The 18,156-nt window shown below is 37.9% G+C and overlaps 1 protein-coding gene across 4 annotated transcripts in view; it reads right to left on the bottom strand.

The window, feature by feature from the left end:
* The window catches only part of BCAT1 (branched chain amino acid transaminase 1), a 222,423-nt gene that overhangs the window by 110,582 nt on the left and 93,685 nt on the right, over nt 1–18,156 (bottom strand). Inside the window, exon 11 of one of the 4 annotated variants that reach the window (XM_033430237.2) lies at nt 11,119–14,874. The exons of 2 other annotated variants lie outside the window; for them this stretch is intronic. In XM_033430237.2, the coding sequence (XP_033286128.2) occupies nt 14,824–14,874 (51 nt within the window). In that variant the 3' untranslated portion in view covers nt 11,119–14,823. Of the gene's footprint in view, nt 1–11,118; nt 17,355–18,156 lie in introns of those variants that run through there. One more of the 4 variants, XM_004270911.3, reaches the window with a different exon arrangement.

An 18,156-nucleotide genomic window follows, 5' to 3' on the forward strand; every position in this document is an offset into this window, starting at 1 on the left:
CCTGGGCCCTGTGGAATTTGAACTTATGTTTACTGCGTTGTCACTCGGACATTAAATCTTAACTGTCAAAATATTCTTCAAGGCAGAGAGAGGAGTTCAGCATGGTATCCCAAAATGTCTTTTCCATACTCTTTTCGGCAGCTCTGAAAGAAAATGTTGCTACTACTCTCAAAAATACTGTTTTTATGTTCCCATGGAAATTCACAAAGGGAATATTATATTTAATCTTTACCACAAGCAGAAATACTTATTTCTGATGGAAATAATATTAGACATGGAAATCATGGAAAATATTATCTAAACTTTTATATTGAGTAAGAAATCCATCCTGTACCTCTTGAGTATTGTACACCTAGAGCAATCAGGAAAGTGGCCAATGACTACCCACTGTGGAAATTGTTCCTTTGACAAATATGCTATGCTCCCAGGCAAACTGTACCTCTACACATTATCATATAAAACCAGCGAGACAAATTAATCTTAGGAGCTATTTGGAGGAAGATATCTGAACAGACCTCACACTCCTCCGCCCCAAATCACAATCCAATATGAACTCATAATCTTTTTCATTGGCTTTGGTAATTGTACCCTTTGAAGACAATCTGTGAATATGCATATAGCCCTTAGGCACTTTAACTGCCATTTCATCCAATTAACAGATAATTAAAAATGCTTTGTGTGAGTACCTTTTCCCCTTTCCTTTTATCACCAAAGAGTGAGTAGTGCCTGTAAGGATGAAGTGCAGGAAGCAGTCACAGCAATGGGAGATGTCAGATGTATCAAAAGCAAACATCCTCCCATCTCACTTTGTCACTTGACCCCCGAGGTTTGGGTTTTAATGATGAGCTATTCTCCTTTAACGAGTCAACTAGTTCTTATGGGACTAGTCATGAGATGTTCCCAAAGTTTCAGTATGTTGCTAGAGTCATCCTCACGTAGAGTGTCATGGACAGATTATTTTCAGAGCAAACGAGGACCAAATTATACTTACAGCTAAATTGGTGGCAAGATCTATTTAATTCTGCAACCAGTCTTTTCCACACTCACCAATGGGAGGAAATGGGCATAGATAGCCTCAAGAAAAGGAACCTGACTAGATAGAATAATTAAGTAACTATATTTTAAGGGATTCTTTTTTCCTATAACAACCAAGATGGGCTATCAAGTTAACCTATGATAATGAACAACTATCAAATCTCAACCTCCATCCAGGTTTATTTCTCATTCATGCAATGAGTCCAACATGGATCAGCAGAGAGGTCTCTGCTTCATTTAGTCTCTTGGGGCCCAGGATAATGGAGGCTTCTTGCTAACTCATGATCCCACTATCACTGAAGTAGGGAAAAGAGGTGTGCAGTTGACACCACCAATTAAATGCTTCCACTTGGAAGTGACACATGTCAATTCCACTCATATTTCATTGGCTTAAGCAAGTCACTGGCTAAGCTTAACTTCAAGGGGGCTGGAAATTGCAATCTTAATAGAGACCCAGAAGGAGGAAAACCAGAATATTTTTGAGTAGACCTGCCTGTTCCCCGTGACTGACTCATAGGAGTTTAATAATACTGTGCAGTTTGATAATTTAGCATCGAGCGTTTTGATGCTACGTGAGTGACCCTAAAGGTCTATGATAAGACCTATTGTCTTGCAGGAGGCAGATATTTAGCTAAAGAGTTAGCTCTGTGGTTCCCCAATTGTCACATTCACTGTAATTCAAGGAAAGTGATTAAAAACTGTGTCTCTTATAAGCATACTTAGTTGTCCGTTATGAGAACTTTTTATTGTTTTAGGAACTAAGAAAGGCTTTGTCTTCCATTGAAGAGTTGGCATGTTTCCTGTTGGGAATTAATTAGAATCTGTTGACCCTGCAGAGAACTAGGTTATAAACTTTGAATTAGCCCCAAGAGTTAACCTTATTTTCTTAGCTGCTTTTAACCTTGTTTTCCTCCTTTGTAATTAATTGTAAAACAATGGTATTATATTTATCCTTTTTATATACCACCTCAAGCTCTCTTGTGAAAGAGATGAAGAATGAATAAAGAATTGGAATTGAAAAAGACAAAACAAACCTGTCACTTTGTTAAAAACAATAATTTTCCTGGTTGTGATGCTGTACTATAGTAATGCAAGATGTTACCACTGGGGGCAACTGAGTGAAGGATACACAAGGTTCTTGTGAATTATTTCTTACAACTGCATGTGAATCTGTAATTATCACAAAGTTAAAAGTTTTTAAAAAAAATCTACAATAGCCTCCCAAAGATGGTTGACTGCTAGTGCTGGTGCTTTAAGTCTATTTAAAGGACTTGAAAATGTCAAGATTCTCTTTCAAACCAATAATTTAATGAAGAAATGCCCAATTTACCATACAATAAGATTCATTGTGGCAAAGACTTGAACCACAGTCAAGGGATATTTCCATGAATTACTAATAAAAAAAAAAGACACAAGATTTATACAGAAAGTGAGTACTCACTTTGTCTCTTTCTTTTCCTTCCTTCTTCCTTCCCTCCTTCCTTCCATCTCATCTTTTTCTTTCTTTCTTTCTTTTCTTTCTTTCTTTCTTTTCCCTTTCTTTCTTTCTTTCTTTCTTTCTTTCCTTCTTTCCTTTCTTTCTTTCTTTCTCTTCCTTCCTTCCTTCCTTCCTTCCTTCCTTCCTTCCTTCCTTCCTTCCTTCCTTCCTTCCTTTCTTTCTTTCTTTCTTTCTTTCTTTCTTTCTTTCTTTCTTTCTTTCCCTCTCTTACTTTTTTCTTTTAAAAGATACAATTAAATCCCTCCTATTGCTAAAGACTATGGTAAGCAATTGGTAAGGAAGACAGAAAGGTGTCTGCCCACACAGTGCTTATGTTTTAAAACAGGAGACAGTAAAATTGCAATTGTGATACATGCTTAGAGGAAAACTAAGAGAGGGCTGAGATGAGATAAGGGGAGTGCGGATCCACTGTAGACGAGGCGGCCATCTGAGGAGATGGAGGAGGAGAAATAACTAACACTGTGAAGAGCAGAAGAAGAGCATGTGTGAAAGGCCTGGGAGAGAGATGGATCTGCATATTTTTGAGAACCCGGAAGGTGGTCAGTATGGCTGGAAGATGGTTGGTAAGGAAAAAGCAAAGATGATGTTGGCAACATTGTGGGCAGAGCAAAAGCCTAGTAACTCCAAGTGTTGTTATAGGTGATTGTCAGCTAGGACTGACATAATTACTGATATGTGTTCTAAATTAAACAAGTTTGTTGTTGAACTAATAAATCGTAAAGTAGTCATTCTTTGTCTCATTCCTGTAGATACCACTACTGTTCCCATATTCCTCCATATTCAGTTTCCAAAGAGAAAGCTAATGAACAAGGATGTTAAGCAATTAAAAAATGCGAAAGAAAAGTTAGAATTAGTACTGTTACAAGAGCCCTCCATATGTAAATAAAACACCGGCAACAGGAAATGCCCACTTGTTGACACACGTAGGACAAAATATAGGTATATTATGATTCTCAGCGTCAGCTCTTTCCACTGGGATGGACACTCTGCTCCTCGCGTCTTTTCCATCTGCCAAAAATTCTGATAAATGTATTTATAATTTATTTATTTTATTATTAGAGCTTAGGCTAAAATACAATAGCCCTCGCAAAGATAACACTATGACTTGAATTTACATTAAAGGCTAAAAGACTATCTTGGAGAGAGGTTACCTCCTAGGTATAGAGAAGGAATGGCAATAGATGAGAGGATTAAATTAAAATATTGAGTGGGGCTTCCCTGGTGGCGCAGTGGTTGAGGGTCCGCCTGCCAATGCAGGGGACACGGGTTCGTGTCCTGGTCCGGAGCAGCTGGGCCCGTGAGCCATGGCCGCTGAGCCTGCGCGTCCAGAGCCTGTGCTCCGCAACGGGAGAGGCCACAACAGTGAGAGGCCCACGTACCACAAAAAAAAAAAAAAAAAAAATACTGAGTGGATTAAACTTTAATGGTGATATTTTATTTATTAAAGTTGTGCATAATGATAAAAGTATTAATCTTTATAATGTTTTGGATTTTTGTATATATTCCTTAATACTTCCTTTATTAAAAGTAGATGATTACCTTCAGATTCTCTCCTAAGAGTAATTTTTAAGCAAATGAGCTCTTAAAAATAGAAAAATTAAAGGAGAGTGGAGGGATGGAAAGGATCATGAAAAAGACTGAGTCCACTAATGACAGATTTCTCAGACTGAAGGAAGCTTAGAGCAAGAAGAGACTTAAGGAGTCAACTAATGGAAGTCCTTCTTTTTAGAGCAGTAAATCTGTTCAAGGTCACGGGGCCAGTTGGCGGAGCTGGTGGAGGAGATGGGGGGTCAGAGCCTCACGTCCAGAACTCCTGACTTCAGTCTGTTGCCCAGCATTACACTACAACTGCTTGGAGTTTCCTCTTGGTTTAATCACTGGTGACACCAAATTTCATTTTAGCAACACAAGGACTATCTGGAAGTTAGAAGTAGACCTGTTATTTACTGGCAAACTGGAGAAAGTACCTTAAACGAGGATGAAGAGGGGTAAAAGGGACAACCACAATGGCTGAACAGAAAAAGCCACTGAAGAAATAACTACAGTTGATTCTCCAGGGGGGAGTAAAGCAATGTAAGAAAAAGAGCATCATATCAGGAAGTATAAAAGGAATGCTGCCTGTAAGGACTGCGTCCTCTCCATTGCCCAGAAGGTTACTAAAGCTCACTGTCCGGGTGCAGAGTCTGAAGGCTGAGAGAAGAAGAGAGCTTTGAGAGGGTTTTTAAAAAGACACAAAAGTTAAAGAGAAAAAATGAGGCACAAAGAGAATTGGAGTTTCACCTAGAGAAGAATTATTGAACACTGAACACTAATATTCTATCATTTTCTCCAGTGTGTAGATGTCTGTCTGTAGATAGAATATGTATGAAAATGTGTTCATTTGGCAGCAAAAAGGATTTTAGACTTTAGAGAAAAAAAATTCCTAACATGTTAAACATAAGAATGATCTAAAAAAAAAAAAAAAAAAAAAGAATGATCTAAAAGGGCCAGCTGTTTCTTCTGTCTGTGCTGGTTTAGGTGTAGTGCAGCCAATGTAAGAGTCACTTCTGGTCCACAGTAGAGCAAGAAACATTCTTCTGGTAGGAGCTAAACCTAACTGACTTGCCTCTCAGCACCCTAATTTCAGGTTCTAAGAAACCTACTACACTCAGAGCTGGGGAAGGAAAAGCCACCGGGATCCCTTGGGCCCAGCGCTGCACCTGCACTGCCTCACAAGCACATTCCAGTCCCTCAGGTTATTAGACAATGAACTGTCACTGGCAGGGAACTTACTCTGATATAAAAGGAAGCAGTTATCCAGGTTAGTGTTCCAAGAAAGTTAAGAACAGCTGCAACTTGGCTGGGAATCTTGTTTATCTTTTTAATTGTGTATATATGTCCAGAGGCTCTCCGATGGCTCTAATATAAAGAATAAATGCTGTGTGGGAATTCAGTAATTAAGAGTCTCCTGTTGTTTCCCGTGTGGTAATTTTCACGGAGACCACTGTGAAAATTTACTCACATGAGGCTGAGACAGAAAGGAAGTACCAGGAGAAAACTCAGAAATAATTAGCAATTCAGGAAGTGCATTTCATAATCAAACCTGCACATGCTGGGTTTTGAGCAAACTTGACTACCTTGAGTACAGTGACGTAAAACCATTTCGACTTCAGAACAAATGCCTTTGTTGATAAGATTGATTCTATCTTTCAGATGAATGTTTTTCTGGGAACTCCCTGGTGGTCCAGTGGTTAGGACTCTGCACTTTTACTGCTGAAGATCCGGGTTCAATCCCTGGTCGGAGAACTAAGATACCACAAGCCTTGAGGTGCGGCCAAAAAATATAACAATAATAATAATAATAATAATAGAGGGAAGAAAGAGATATAACCTAAACAAAATAAAGAATATCTATACAAAACCAACAGAAAATATTTTTAAAAATAAACAAATCTTTTTCTAACCTCGAAATAGTTTCTCAGGAGTACCTCCATTTGATGTTTGCTGAGAAGTATTTAGATCAGAGTTTTCAAATGTGAATGTGCAAATGAATTACCTTGTTAAAATGCAGATTCCGATTCAGTAGATCTGGGGAGGGGCCTGAGATTCTGCACTTCTAACAAGTGCCTAGGGGAGGCCCATGTTGTTCGTCTAGTAACGATGCTTTGGGTAGTGAGGTTTTAGATAACTTCGAAACTCATCCAGTAGTTGTTTTAGATTTTAAAAGTCACTCTCTAAAAACAATAAATTAAATTAATCCCAAGCAACAGGAAGCTAAGATGATTTTCAAAGCTAAATGCTTATGTCTCTTTGGGCCAAGAAGGAGCTCTTGCGAGTTGAGATCAAGAGCAAGCCGGCAGACGAAAACAGTGCCAGGCAAGATGCCACCTGATGGGGGAGATAGGGCTCAGCCTGAATTACCTTGTCCATGGGTTTTGGCAAACTCAGGTCTAATCAAGGTCATTTTCAATAATGAATGGTTACAGTCTGGTTGATGGGGTCCAGCAATCATCATAATCGAGCAATAGGCAGTGATTTTGTTCCAAAGGAGTCAACCTGGATGGAAACTGGATTAGTCTATGTCTAGGTAGGAAGAGACGATGTCCAAGCTTGAGGCAGTGGCTGGGCCCCGGTCAGATGGGCTGAGGCTGTGAGCAGGGTGATTCTTACAAAGAACTGTATCAGCGCAGAAATCCAGTCAATCAGGATGGACGGACACGCAGGTTGAGGGTTAGGGAGAAAGCGCAGTGGGATCCAGGAGCTCATCCAAGAGACACCAGATGCTGGGATTAGGACAGCAAAGCTAATTTCATGCTTCTGAATTTCTGCTGTTAATGTACTATCAGACCTGTTTCCAATTAACTCATGAATGAGGTGAGATTAAGTCTGCAGATGAGATGTCTTCAATACTTGGAGCTAAGTGGTGCTTCAAGAAAAAGTGTGGAGCTGACAGATATTGTGTACCTCCTAGATGCTGAGCACTACACAGGGTGTTTAATACACACCACATAATCATATTTAATACATACTTGTCAGTGTAGGCTGCATCTGTAAGGTAACACCTGTCAGCTGCTGTGCACCGCTGCACATTTTCTAGCACCACACGTGAGTATGTTGATGGGAGTTTCTTTTTCTTGTCTTATTTTACATCTTGAGTTTTGGTGCCAAGTTTTCTTTTTCATGTGAGGTTTTGTTTCTGCTTATATGATTGTCATTGTTATTTGCCACTGTTTACAATTACATAATAGGATTGATTATATAATAGGATTAAAGAATTTTGCTCTGAGAAGATAGGAGAATGAGGAAGATGTAATCCTTTGAAGAGTTATCGGTCAAGTGGTAGAGGCAACCGTTGACATAAAAAATGATAAGTTCTCATGGTCACCTAGATGAGCGCGGAAGGATGAGAGTAGAACCATCTGTGGCCTTCATATGCTCAGCTGAATACTAGCCATTCAAGTCAGTGAATAGTCATGAGAATAACTGTTGAAATGTGTTGGAATTATTGACATTAAAGAGAGTTTGCAGGGACTTCCCTGGAAGTCCAGTGGTTAAGACTCCAAGCTTCCATCGCTGGAAGCACGGGTTCAATCACTGGTTGGGGGACTAAGATCCTGCATGCTGCTCAGCACAGCCAAAAAAAAAAGAGAGAGAGAGAGAGAGAGAGTTTGCATTAAACTGGGGCGGAGGACTACTCTTGCAGAAAATGCAAACATTAACCTCGTGCTTATGGCAAAAGCCAGCCCAAGAAATATGCCATTTCTTCTCATAGGAAATACGAAATCACCTTCTCATGTGACAAAAACCAAACTGATGAGGAAGTATTTTGGATGTTCTCTGTCCCCATCACTTAACCTCATTTGGCTTCTTATTGCCTTTAAATTGCCTTGTCAAATATCACTGGAGAAGCAGACCGATTGGTTCTCTTTACTCAGGAGTTTACAAAGACTGTCTTGCAAAATATAACTTTAATATATGGGGAAGGTAGGTAAATAAAAGTCCAGACAACTACAAAGATGATTCCTAAATTGAGAGTGGTAGTGAGAGCATCGGTAAGTATGGGGTTGGACCTGGTGGCCGTGCTGTGTGAGGTCAGCACGGTCCAGACGACTCCATGATGACCCTTGTAGCCTAGTGGGTCTGTGAAACTGATTTCTGCCACCAAGATGACTGCTCACCTGACAAAATAACCCCATCCCTTAATTATACCAAAAAGGGAGTTCTTACCATCTACTTTCGGCCGCATTGCATTCTAAGGACATCGATTCAGGCAAGAAACACTAAGCTAACAGTATTTTATGGGGTATTTCATGACCCAACACTAAAAAATATTTTCCTCACTGATGCCTGAAATTTCACTGGTGAGGTCTGCCTTCATTTAGTCAGTTTGGGTTGTATAACGTAGCTAGTCCTGGAATTCTGAACAAACTATCACCGGTGCCTTATGCAATGAACAATTTTCTGAAAGCTAGGCATGCCTTAGGTAAGACACCAGAGTCAAAAGGAAATAATATAGCACATGATTTTCTTCCTTAGAAGAGGGAACCATAAGTAAGAGTGTTAAGAATGTTGTTCATTGTTGTACTAGTCAGGATTCTATAGAGAAACAGAACCAATGTATACAGAACCTATATAATATTTATGTATAATATATAACATGACTTAAGGCCTTCAAGTGATTGGATGTGGCCCACCCACATTAGGGAGAATAATCTGCTTTACTCAAATTCTACTGATTTAAACGTTAATCACAGACTTCCCTGGCGGTCCAGTGGTTAAGACTCCGCACTTCCAATGCAGGGGGTGTGCGTTCAATCCCTGGTTGGGGAACTAAGATCCCACATGCCACATGACACAGCCAAAAAAAAAAAAAAAAAAAGTTAATCGCATTAAAAAAAATACTGTTTGCACAGCAACATCTAGGCTAGTGTTTCACCAAACAACTGGATACCGTTGCCTAGTCAAATGGGCACATGAAATTAACCATCATGGTTATATTCATGTGGAACATGAAACAATTTGTATTTCTAAAAACTGAAAACACCTGATTACTTCTCAATAATTTTACCAACCACTGCTTAACGGCTTTTATCTCCAGGCTTGAGCAGATCACACGTTTCTAAACTCACCTTATGCAGTAAGGGGAGCTAGATGATGCCACTTGTCCTGTAGCAAGTATTTGCACCCTGGATCTGGGACGTTCCACACCCCCCCCCCCACCAGGCCTAGAGGGAGGGGCTGATCCCAGCTTCTTCACCAGTATATGGTGAAGTATCTATTAGCCCCTGTGTCTTTGTGTTCACTCTCTTATTTTTAATCAAATCTCATCAGCTTTACACATGAACTGTTGTAAGCGCCTTACAATATTAACTCATTAATCTTTGTAATGCATGAGGTTGGTACTACAAGGATCTCCATTTTTTCACTAATTTAAGTAGCTAGTTGAAGATCAAAGGATCAGTGGGTGGCTCTCAACCATTACTTGTTAGGCAACCTGCACAGCAAGAGGTTTCGTTACATCCAGCTGTGGCTTGGAGGGTGCCGGAGAAAAGCATGCACTACCTCTGCGTATCATTATCATGGATATCGATGAGAAATGTTTACTAGATTATCGTAACTATCTTGAAATCAATGCAATTTAATCTCTTAATTCAATCAGTTCAGTTTAAAAATAGGTATATTGCATTTAGGATACAATCAGCCTGAATCTTGCAACTCTAAAATGTTTTCATAAGTGAAGCTCTTGTGTTACACTCTACCCACCTCTTAGGGTTGTAATTTTTCAAAAATCCTATTGACTTCCTGATGACGACCTTTGGAGAGAAGGAACCATGGGTTTCCATCAAAACTATCCTTGCTGCCTAAAAGACATAGTTAGAGAACAAGCCCAGTGATGATTCTACACAGAAGAGTCTACGTGTTGGCTGTGGGTTTGTTGGTTACAGGAGTGACTCTACAAGTCGTCACAATTTTAAGTAGTGTCAGGCTACCATAGAACATTTCATCTAAAGATATGATGGTGTCAAGCACCTATGAAAGGCCATGTATGTGGAATCAATTCTTGATTCAAAAAATATGCTTAAGATCAAATCGAATCGATGTAACAGAAAAATAATTACAAAGGCTGAAAATTGCCCCGCTCCCCGCTTTTTTTTTTTTGGCTTCTGTTAGTAAACCCATGTAGAAGAGACACTTTCTACGCTGAAGGAGACTGCTGTCTCATCTGATAAATCATATAAGCTCCAGTGAATGTATGTCATCACCCGCAGGAATGACAGGTCTATCTTTGTCGCTCTTGTGGGATTTGAGCATTGACACTGTCAGAGAACTTGACTAATAACCTTCACCTGGACCTTCCAAACTCTGCACATAACTTCTTGATAAAAATCTTGATAAAGGCCAATATTTTCACAGGTTGACAGGGTCGGGAGAAGAGGGTCACTGAGCACTTTGACACTTTTAAGTTCAGTTTACAGTAACTCCTTGAGAAGCCTTAGGTTTTGCTGCACTTGCAATTGTTGGGACAAATCACAAGAAAATGAATGAAATATGTGACCCTCAGAGATACTGCATCTGGCTTTATTCTCTCAAAGGTATGTGCTCATGAGAGTAATTTATACACATCACTGTTTGACGAAAAGGACACATCATGATGTTCTCTAAGTTTAATCGAATGCCTTTCACTTTATACTGTTTTATTCTAAAGCCACATATGTGTGTGTGTTGTTTCATCAGTGAGATTCATGACAGTGAATGGGAAGAAGTAATCCATTCCCCTTATTCTGCTCAAAATGCAAAAGACAAGGCTAAATTTTGCTAAAGACGGATCCATCCCAGAGGAAAGGACAACTCTTAAATGCCCATTGAATTTCTTATCCACATGTTTGAAAATATGAGACATAGTTAGACTCTAGCCAGGGGTACGGTTTCAGGTCTTTCTGGTGTGCTTAATCCCTTCTCTCTCTCAAAGTCATTTTGGTTTAAAAACACCACACCACATTTACATCCCATGACCAAAAACCTTGGAACATCAAAAAAATGGTAATTGAGCATTATTATTTTATGCATTCAACAATGCTGATTTCAAGAGACTACACAAACAGGAATCCTTGAAATTGTTTTATTGATGACAGAATCAGTGTATAATTTGATGAGGATTTGATGAGGAACCTGCGAACAATAAAGAATATGTCTATTGCCAGCAAAATACAATTATTCCAGGTCCTTTAGACGTTACAAATACAGTTCTTTCACACCAGATGGTTCATACGTAACAAAGCCATTTAAGAATGCTTAATTGTGCTTCTACAAAACCTTCGAAGAATGAGGTAGTTTCCTTTACCCACCATATTTTCCACATTTCCATTATTACGCTTTCAGTGAGCTTAAATCCTTTTAACATAATCTTTAAACAATTGCTCATGAGAGCCAAGGCTTATTTATAAAATGTTTATTTCTTTCTACTTGATTATCCTTAAAGATAATCTCAAGAATCACTACACAACCAGAGAAATTTGAGACAAGCAATGGCTGGGGCTTTTTCATTACAATCAGACTTAGATGCAAGAGAACACGTTCTAAACATTCCATAGTTAAGCTGGTATTCTCCCATTTCTAACTATAAACTGATTTAAAAACTACTTCCTCACACTACTTTTCTCTCAGCCACCATATCAAGTAAGCACAGATTCTTCAGCCTAGGGCGTTAGGCTCCATTTATTGGCTAACTATGGGATCATGCATTGTTTTACATCAACAGGGGACCATCTGAATTTATAGGTGCATACAGATTAGCCAGCTTATCCTTAAAATTTCATTCAGAATCTACTTACTGCCATATTCCTGAATACCAACACCCTTCAAACACTTATCAATGAAGTAGAAATTGAGGCAGGTTATTTGTATTCCTGTCTTGACGCTGAGAATGACTGTAATGACCATTGTGAAATTAGCTTGAGGAAATCGCAGCGCGTTGTACATTTTAGTTAAAAATAAAATGATAATATTCAACGAATTTCCGAATCAGTTAACCTTCACCAAGGAAAGGGGGATGGTGGCCAATAGTATTCCCAAGGGGAAAAAGAAGTCACCATCTACTCCTTGCCACTTATTCTTTCATTCAGTCTCAAGAAGCTTCACAGATCTTAAAATAAAATGGTTGAAGAAACGACAAAATAGGTCTTATAGACTATGCAAGTATAAAGTCTTAACCATATTGGTAGTAATCTAAAGTAGCTCCCATGTAACAAGACCGTTAGATCATTATCTCAAGATTATCTGATAAGCTGACCACTATATTTAGTCACTTTCTAATTGGCACTATTTGTACTTGGCACCTATGTTGAAAGATCCCGACGGCTGGCAGAATGAGGAAAAAGAGCTCTCCTGGACAGCACAGAAGCAAGTTCGACTTTTTGCCTTACTTTCTCTACTACCATTTGTTCTTCCTCTGACATCTTCTGTAGTTAAAATTGTCTCCATTCAATGATGGGTAACAAGGAACCTAGCCATTGTGACAGTGGACATGTAGAGAAAATACATGTCAATGATAATACATTTTAAATTCATTCCCGTATCACAGCTCGCAATTTTTACCATCCCAGCAGTGGGTTCCATAGGTAGAACATTAGGTAACTCATGTTTTAGACCTTATTAATCGGTATGTGGTATGCAAAACAAACTTTCAGACAGAAAGTATACAAAGATTACTTAAAACTTCAATACTTGTATCCAGCAGATTTTTAAAGACCACCTCATTTGCTAAGACTGAATTTCATGCCTTTCTCATTCACTAAAGCAAATATGTTTACATATATCTGATCCCAGGGAATTATTTACCTCCAAACACTTGATATGTTTCTATTCTATTGATATGTTTCTTTATCACTTCCTCAAATTAATATCTGAGAAGTTTTTTACTATGGTATGTATACTGAAGATGGAAAATAAATCACTTTCTTCTACCTTTGTATTTTTAAAAGAACTTTCTGGCAATGATAAAAAAGAATCTCTTTGCAATACTTTAAATGGCCTTTCTTTTAAAACCTCAAACTGAGAAAAACTGTTGTATTAATGTTACGTCTTCCACCTGCTATTTTCTGAGTAGCTGTAATCCATCATTTTCAAGCCAACAGCCTCAACAGTTTGATTCATAATTGACATTTTCCAGAAAAAGTCACTCTAGGAACATTTTGTTTATTTCAATAATACCTGACTTTAAGATCAGCAAGGATGCTGTAGTTTGAGGTGTTCTTTTGTTAGATGAACCATGACAACTTAACATCGCTCCAAAGGAATGCAGTTAACAAATGTATCAGGTTAGCAGTAAACAGTAAACCGGGAGGTAATTCACACCAAGAACCCCTAAATACTAATCTACTGAGTAGTTTCCCACGAGAGGAAAGAAAGGAAAGGGAAAAAAGGACATTATTTCTTTTAAAAATGAGATGAAAATGTTTATTGTGATTTCTTGATAGCACACCAATAACAGAGGTGTGCTCTGGCCTTTGTCTCCTTATCATCTAACTGTATTAAATATTACTTTTATACCTAAAACTTCAAGTAGGAGAGTATAAACTCCACGAAGGTAATGTCTTTATACTACTTATTTTCTAAAACTAACTTTCTAATCCCTACTGTGAGTTGTGTTAGACACATATTTGTGGGTGCTCAATCAACATTTCTCAAGTTAACTGATCCAATTAATTATAATCTCTGTGATCTTTGTCAATTAATAAGTAATGATTATTCAGAGAGTGGTACTCTCTGCCTCCTCTCCTTGAGGAGATATCTGGAAAACAGACAGCTGAACAAATTCTACTTGTGGCAAAACAAAGTGATAGGTGTTATAAACATCTACTAAAATTATGTGCCAGGATTACTATTTATAACTTAAGTTTTTGCATATCCTAAATCCACATTAAAGGAATAATCCTTTGATCTTATTTAGAATCAGGACATGAAATCAAAGAGCCTCTTACAATGTTTCTCTAACCCCTGTCTAAGCTTTAGTGCCTCTCATGAATGTTTATTGCTCTAAATATTTTAGAAAATATCACTCATTGACAGTGAATGTTGTCTTTTCCTGCTTAAAATAGATTTTTCCCAATCATAAGGGTAAAGTGAACATATAATTTTAAAAAGGAACTTTTAAAGGAAAAAGAATACAGTGATTGAGCACTAAGTGGGAAAGGGGAAAATAAATAAGCTTATGTTGGCAGCTAATTTTATAGCACAAACTCCCTAAAGCAGAGCTGAAACCGAAGCTCTAATAAAGTTCCTACAATTCTTTTGACCAAGATATACTCATTAATTGCCTTTAAGTGCCCCAGAGTACTCTGATTTCAGGAAAGCTAGATATGATGAAGAGTTTTCACCCAGGGTGTATAATGTAGGCTTCCCAGATCTTCAGGAGGGCTGACATTGCCAAGTTATAGAATCGATGTGACATGGCGCTTTCTTGCTACCTCTGATCTTTTTTTTTTTTCTCGTGACAATCTTTTGAGAACAGAATAAACGGTGTTTACCAGGTAGAAAAAAAAGTGATTCCCTAACAAGTTTTCTCAGTCATTTATTCCTCTTTCCCTTTTACTTTTCAAAGTAAAGGTTTTATTAGGTATTACTAGTTTATTCAGTCCTGCAGGTTCTGGGGAGCACGATACACATCCCTGAAATGGACTCTTCTTGTGGTGTATCATGAGTTGAAGCCTTGATAAATGACTGTAACAAAGAAAATTCCTAATAGTGAATAGCTTTAGGAAATGCTCAGGTTTTGTCTAACGCCTGAAAGCTTTGTTTTAAAATCTTGGTTTCTACTGATGTGTTTTGAAAAAGGCTGATGAACTTGGTCTGAAGTGTAAAAACTGAAAAAAAAGTGGAAGGAAGAGAACACGCAAAATAAGTTAATCATTATCATTTTAAGTGCCACCAGTTCTGTTTATATTCATGCACATGTGAACTGCTGAATCCCATTTGATCAACCCAATTAAACATTAACTAATTGCAGCCAATTATGCAAATATCAGCAACAATATTAATTTGTTGATCTTTTTGAGCAGATTAGCCTCACATGTTCCTAATGCTAGCCTATCTTACGCCTTAAATGATCAATTAGTGTTGCGATAACTAAGTCTTCAAGAATGGATAATTGCCTAGTTATAATGTGCCACTCTTGCTGTATTAATCCACTGCAATTAAACAAATAGTGCACAAGGAAAAGAGATGTGCAGATGTTCCCTTTAAATCTATTTAACAAGTTAGTGTCAAGGTCAATTTCCTGTCTTATTACTTAAACGAGAATGGCAGATTGTGTCCTCTGTTTTAGGAGACCTTGTTTCTTTAAATGTATATCCTTCATCTTCACAGAGTCTGGTAGAAAGGGCTTAAAATGCTCTTAAGGTCTGATGAAAGAAATCACACAGACATAATGTCAAGACATATTGTTCTCGAACTCTTACAACGAACATGTCTCGCCATACTAATTCAGAGATGCAAAGTATAAAATGTATTTGTGGCAAATAGATGATTTCCATTTCTCATAGGAATGTTGAGTCTGGTTATTATGGGCTACTTGACAGGTTAGGATTACCTTAAGTCATTTCTAGCCTACAATATTGAAAATAAGGTCCCAGGATTTGGCCAAGGCAAATGTATACTCTCAGAATGCTACTTGGTGAACAAACTTGTGCAGAGGGTAGTTAAAGCACTTCAGCCCTCCCTAAAAAGAACAGACTCTCCCAAGATTTCAGATCGCCAATTAAAAGCCCCCTAAAAGACATTTTTACCATTCCTTTTCATCTTATACTTCCCTCATTTTCATTTTACCGTTCCTATCTAAAAAGATTCTATGGCCAAAAGTCTTGGAAAAGAATCAAAGCCCCATTTGCTATGTGCTGCTAAATGCCTTAAGGAAAATTTTCCAGCACGGCAAAACTTTTAGAATTTTTTTCCTTGCTCTGAAAAGAGGATGAAATATGATCAGCAAGATGAAAGTTATTAGGACTAAAGGAAACCAAAATATAATGTCTGAGAGTTGACCTTCCAAGGGTAAATGTTTTCTATCAAGATTTGACTTTCCCCTAGATAAACCAGGATACAATTTTAACTCATGGCTCCTAAACAAGGAAAATATCATCTATAATCACTCTCCCTGTACCCTAACCATGTGCTTATCCAATCCCCATTCAACAGAAATGAGCACCTATAAAACCAGAGTATAAAATCCAGAGTATATACCTCTTTGCTTTCTATCAAAAAACTAAATATGATTTATTTTGTATTTATCACAACATTTATGTGTTTAACACGAAACATATATCATTTCCATTTGGTTGCTATGGTATCACGATCTCTCTAGAGCTATTACTTTAATTCCAAGACGGTCTTCCAATAAAGACAATATGAAAATTGTTAATTAAAAATAAAATAAGTTAATCATTATCATTTTAAGTGCCACCAGTTCTGTTTATATTCATGCACATGTGAACTGCTGAATGAGGTAAATACAGACAAAGTCAGAATCGATCACAAATTCTAATAAAGAGGTTTCACAATATAGAAACAAAGAAGGTACACTTCTATAGAAGGTACATGTTCATTCATTCCTTGTTATGTGACAGGCAGGGGAATACAAAGATCTATAAGGCACAAGACCCCCAGTCTTGTAGTGAAGCCTGACTGCTGATTACAACACAATGTGGAAAGGGCAGGGGTGGGCCTTGCTGATGCACCAGGAGAGCCTGGCGCAGACCGGAACATCAGGAAGGAGGGAGAGATTTTCCCTAAGACGGACTTAGGGGACCTGGAAAGAAATATGAGGGGAGGAAATCCAGTTTCTCAAAGTCTTGATTTAAAAAAACAACAACAACAAACACTTTCTGAGGATGAAGATGTGTGGCAGGAAATGGTACCTATGAAATTTACTCAGATCAGCTTTTCAAACACAAAAACACTCACTTGGTTGAGGAGCAGAACGTAACTTATGTTAAAGAATAAACACTTTTTTATCTGATTGAAGTACCAAGGGAAGCACTCAGGTTATGGAGGAAAATTCTACGCTTAGATGGCTTCCATTCTCATCTTTCTAGAGAAGGTAAGGTAAGCTTCTAGGAGCAAGTTTATAAACTACCACTGGATGACTGCAATTCATCTTCTCTGGCACGAGGAAACAATCGCCCTGGAAACACTGATAATACAAACTACATTATGCACAACTAAAAACAGGTAGCCAAAGAAATTTCTCTTAATTCAAATGCAACAGTCTGTCCCAAGAACACACAAATGATAGCCTGTTCTTTTCCATTCAGGATACTGTGATTGTCCAATCACTCTCTTCTCTTCCGTACTACAACAAAAGCAAGAAAACATGTTTCAGTGTAAAAACTCACAGCGCAGGGACAGCTTATCAATAAACTTAATGATATAACCAACGTTGTACAAAAGGTTCACTTCTGTTTTGAACATTAAAAGCATATTCACACTGAAAATAAGACTATGTGTAAACAAATACCTGGAATCACAAATTTTATAATTACTGTGGAGCTTGATGTATAGCTGGTATAGGTCCCTTACATATGCCTTTGCATTGCCATTCTGTATTTAGCGTCTCAGATCATGTCCCCTTTCCACATGAATTGCCTCTTTAGTACTAATATAACTTGAGTTGAAATGAACACAAACAACAGAATTCCTGAACTGGAAAGAACATTAATGACCATCTAGCATGCAGGGGATGAGCCACATAAGTGGGGCTCTGGATTTCACTTCAGAGCAATTCCACTTCTACTGGTTTTATATAGTGGGATTCCAGGAAAGGTTTCATTTGTAGAAAATTTCTATGGCTTAAAAATCAAGTGTGAAGAGCAATGAACTTTTAAGCCCAGCTTCTCATTTAAGGACACTGAGGCTCAACGAAACTCTTAAAAAAAAAAAAATGTATTGAAGTAAAGTTGATTTACAATATTGTGTTAATTTCTGTGGTACAGTGTAATGATTCAATTATACATATATATATTCTTTTTCATATTCTTTTCCATTATGGTTTACCACAGGATTTTTTTTAACTTTTTATTTTATACTGGAGTATAGCCGATTAACAATGTTGTGATAATTTCAGGTGCACAGCAAAGGGACTCGGCCACATATAC

Source organism: Orcinus orca, chromosome 11 (assembly GCF_937001465.1).
Source record: "Orcinus orca chromosome 11, mOrcOrc1.1, whole genome shotgun sequence".
Lineage (NCBI taxonomy): Eukaryota > Metazoa > Chordata > Mammalia > Artiodactyla > Delphinidae > Orcinus > Orcinus orca.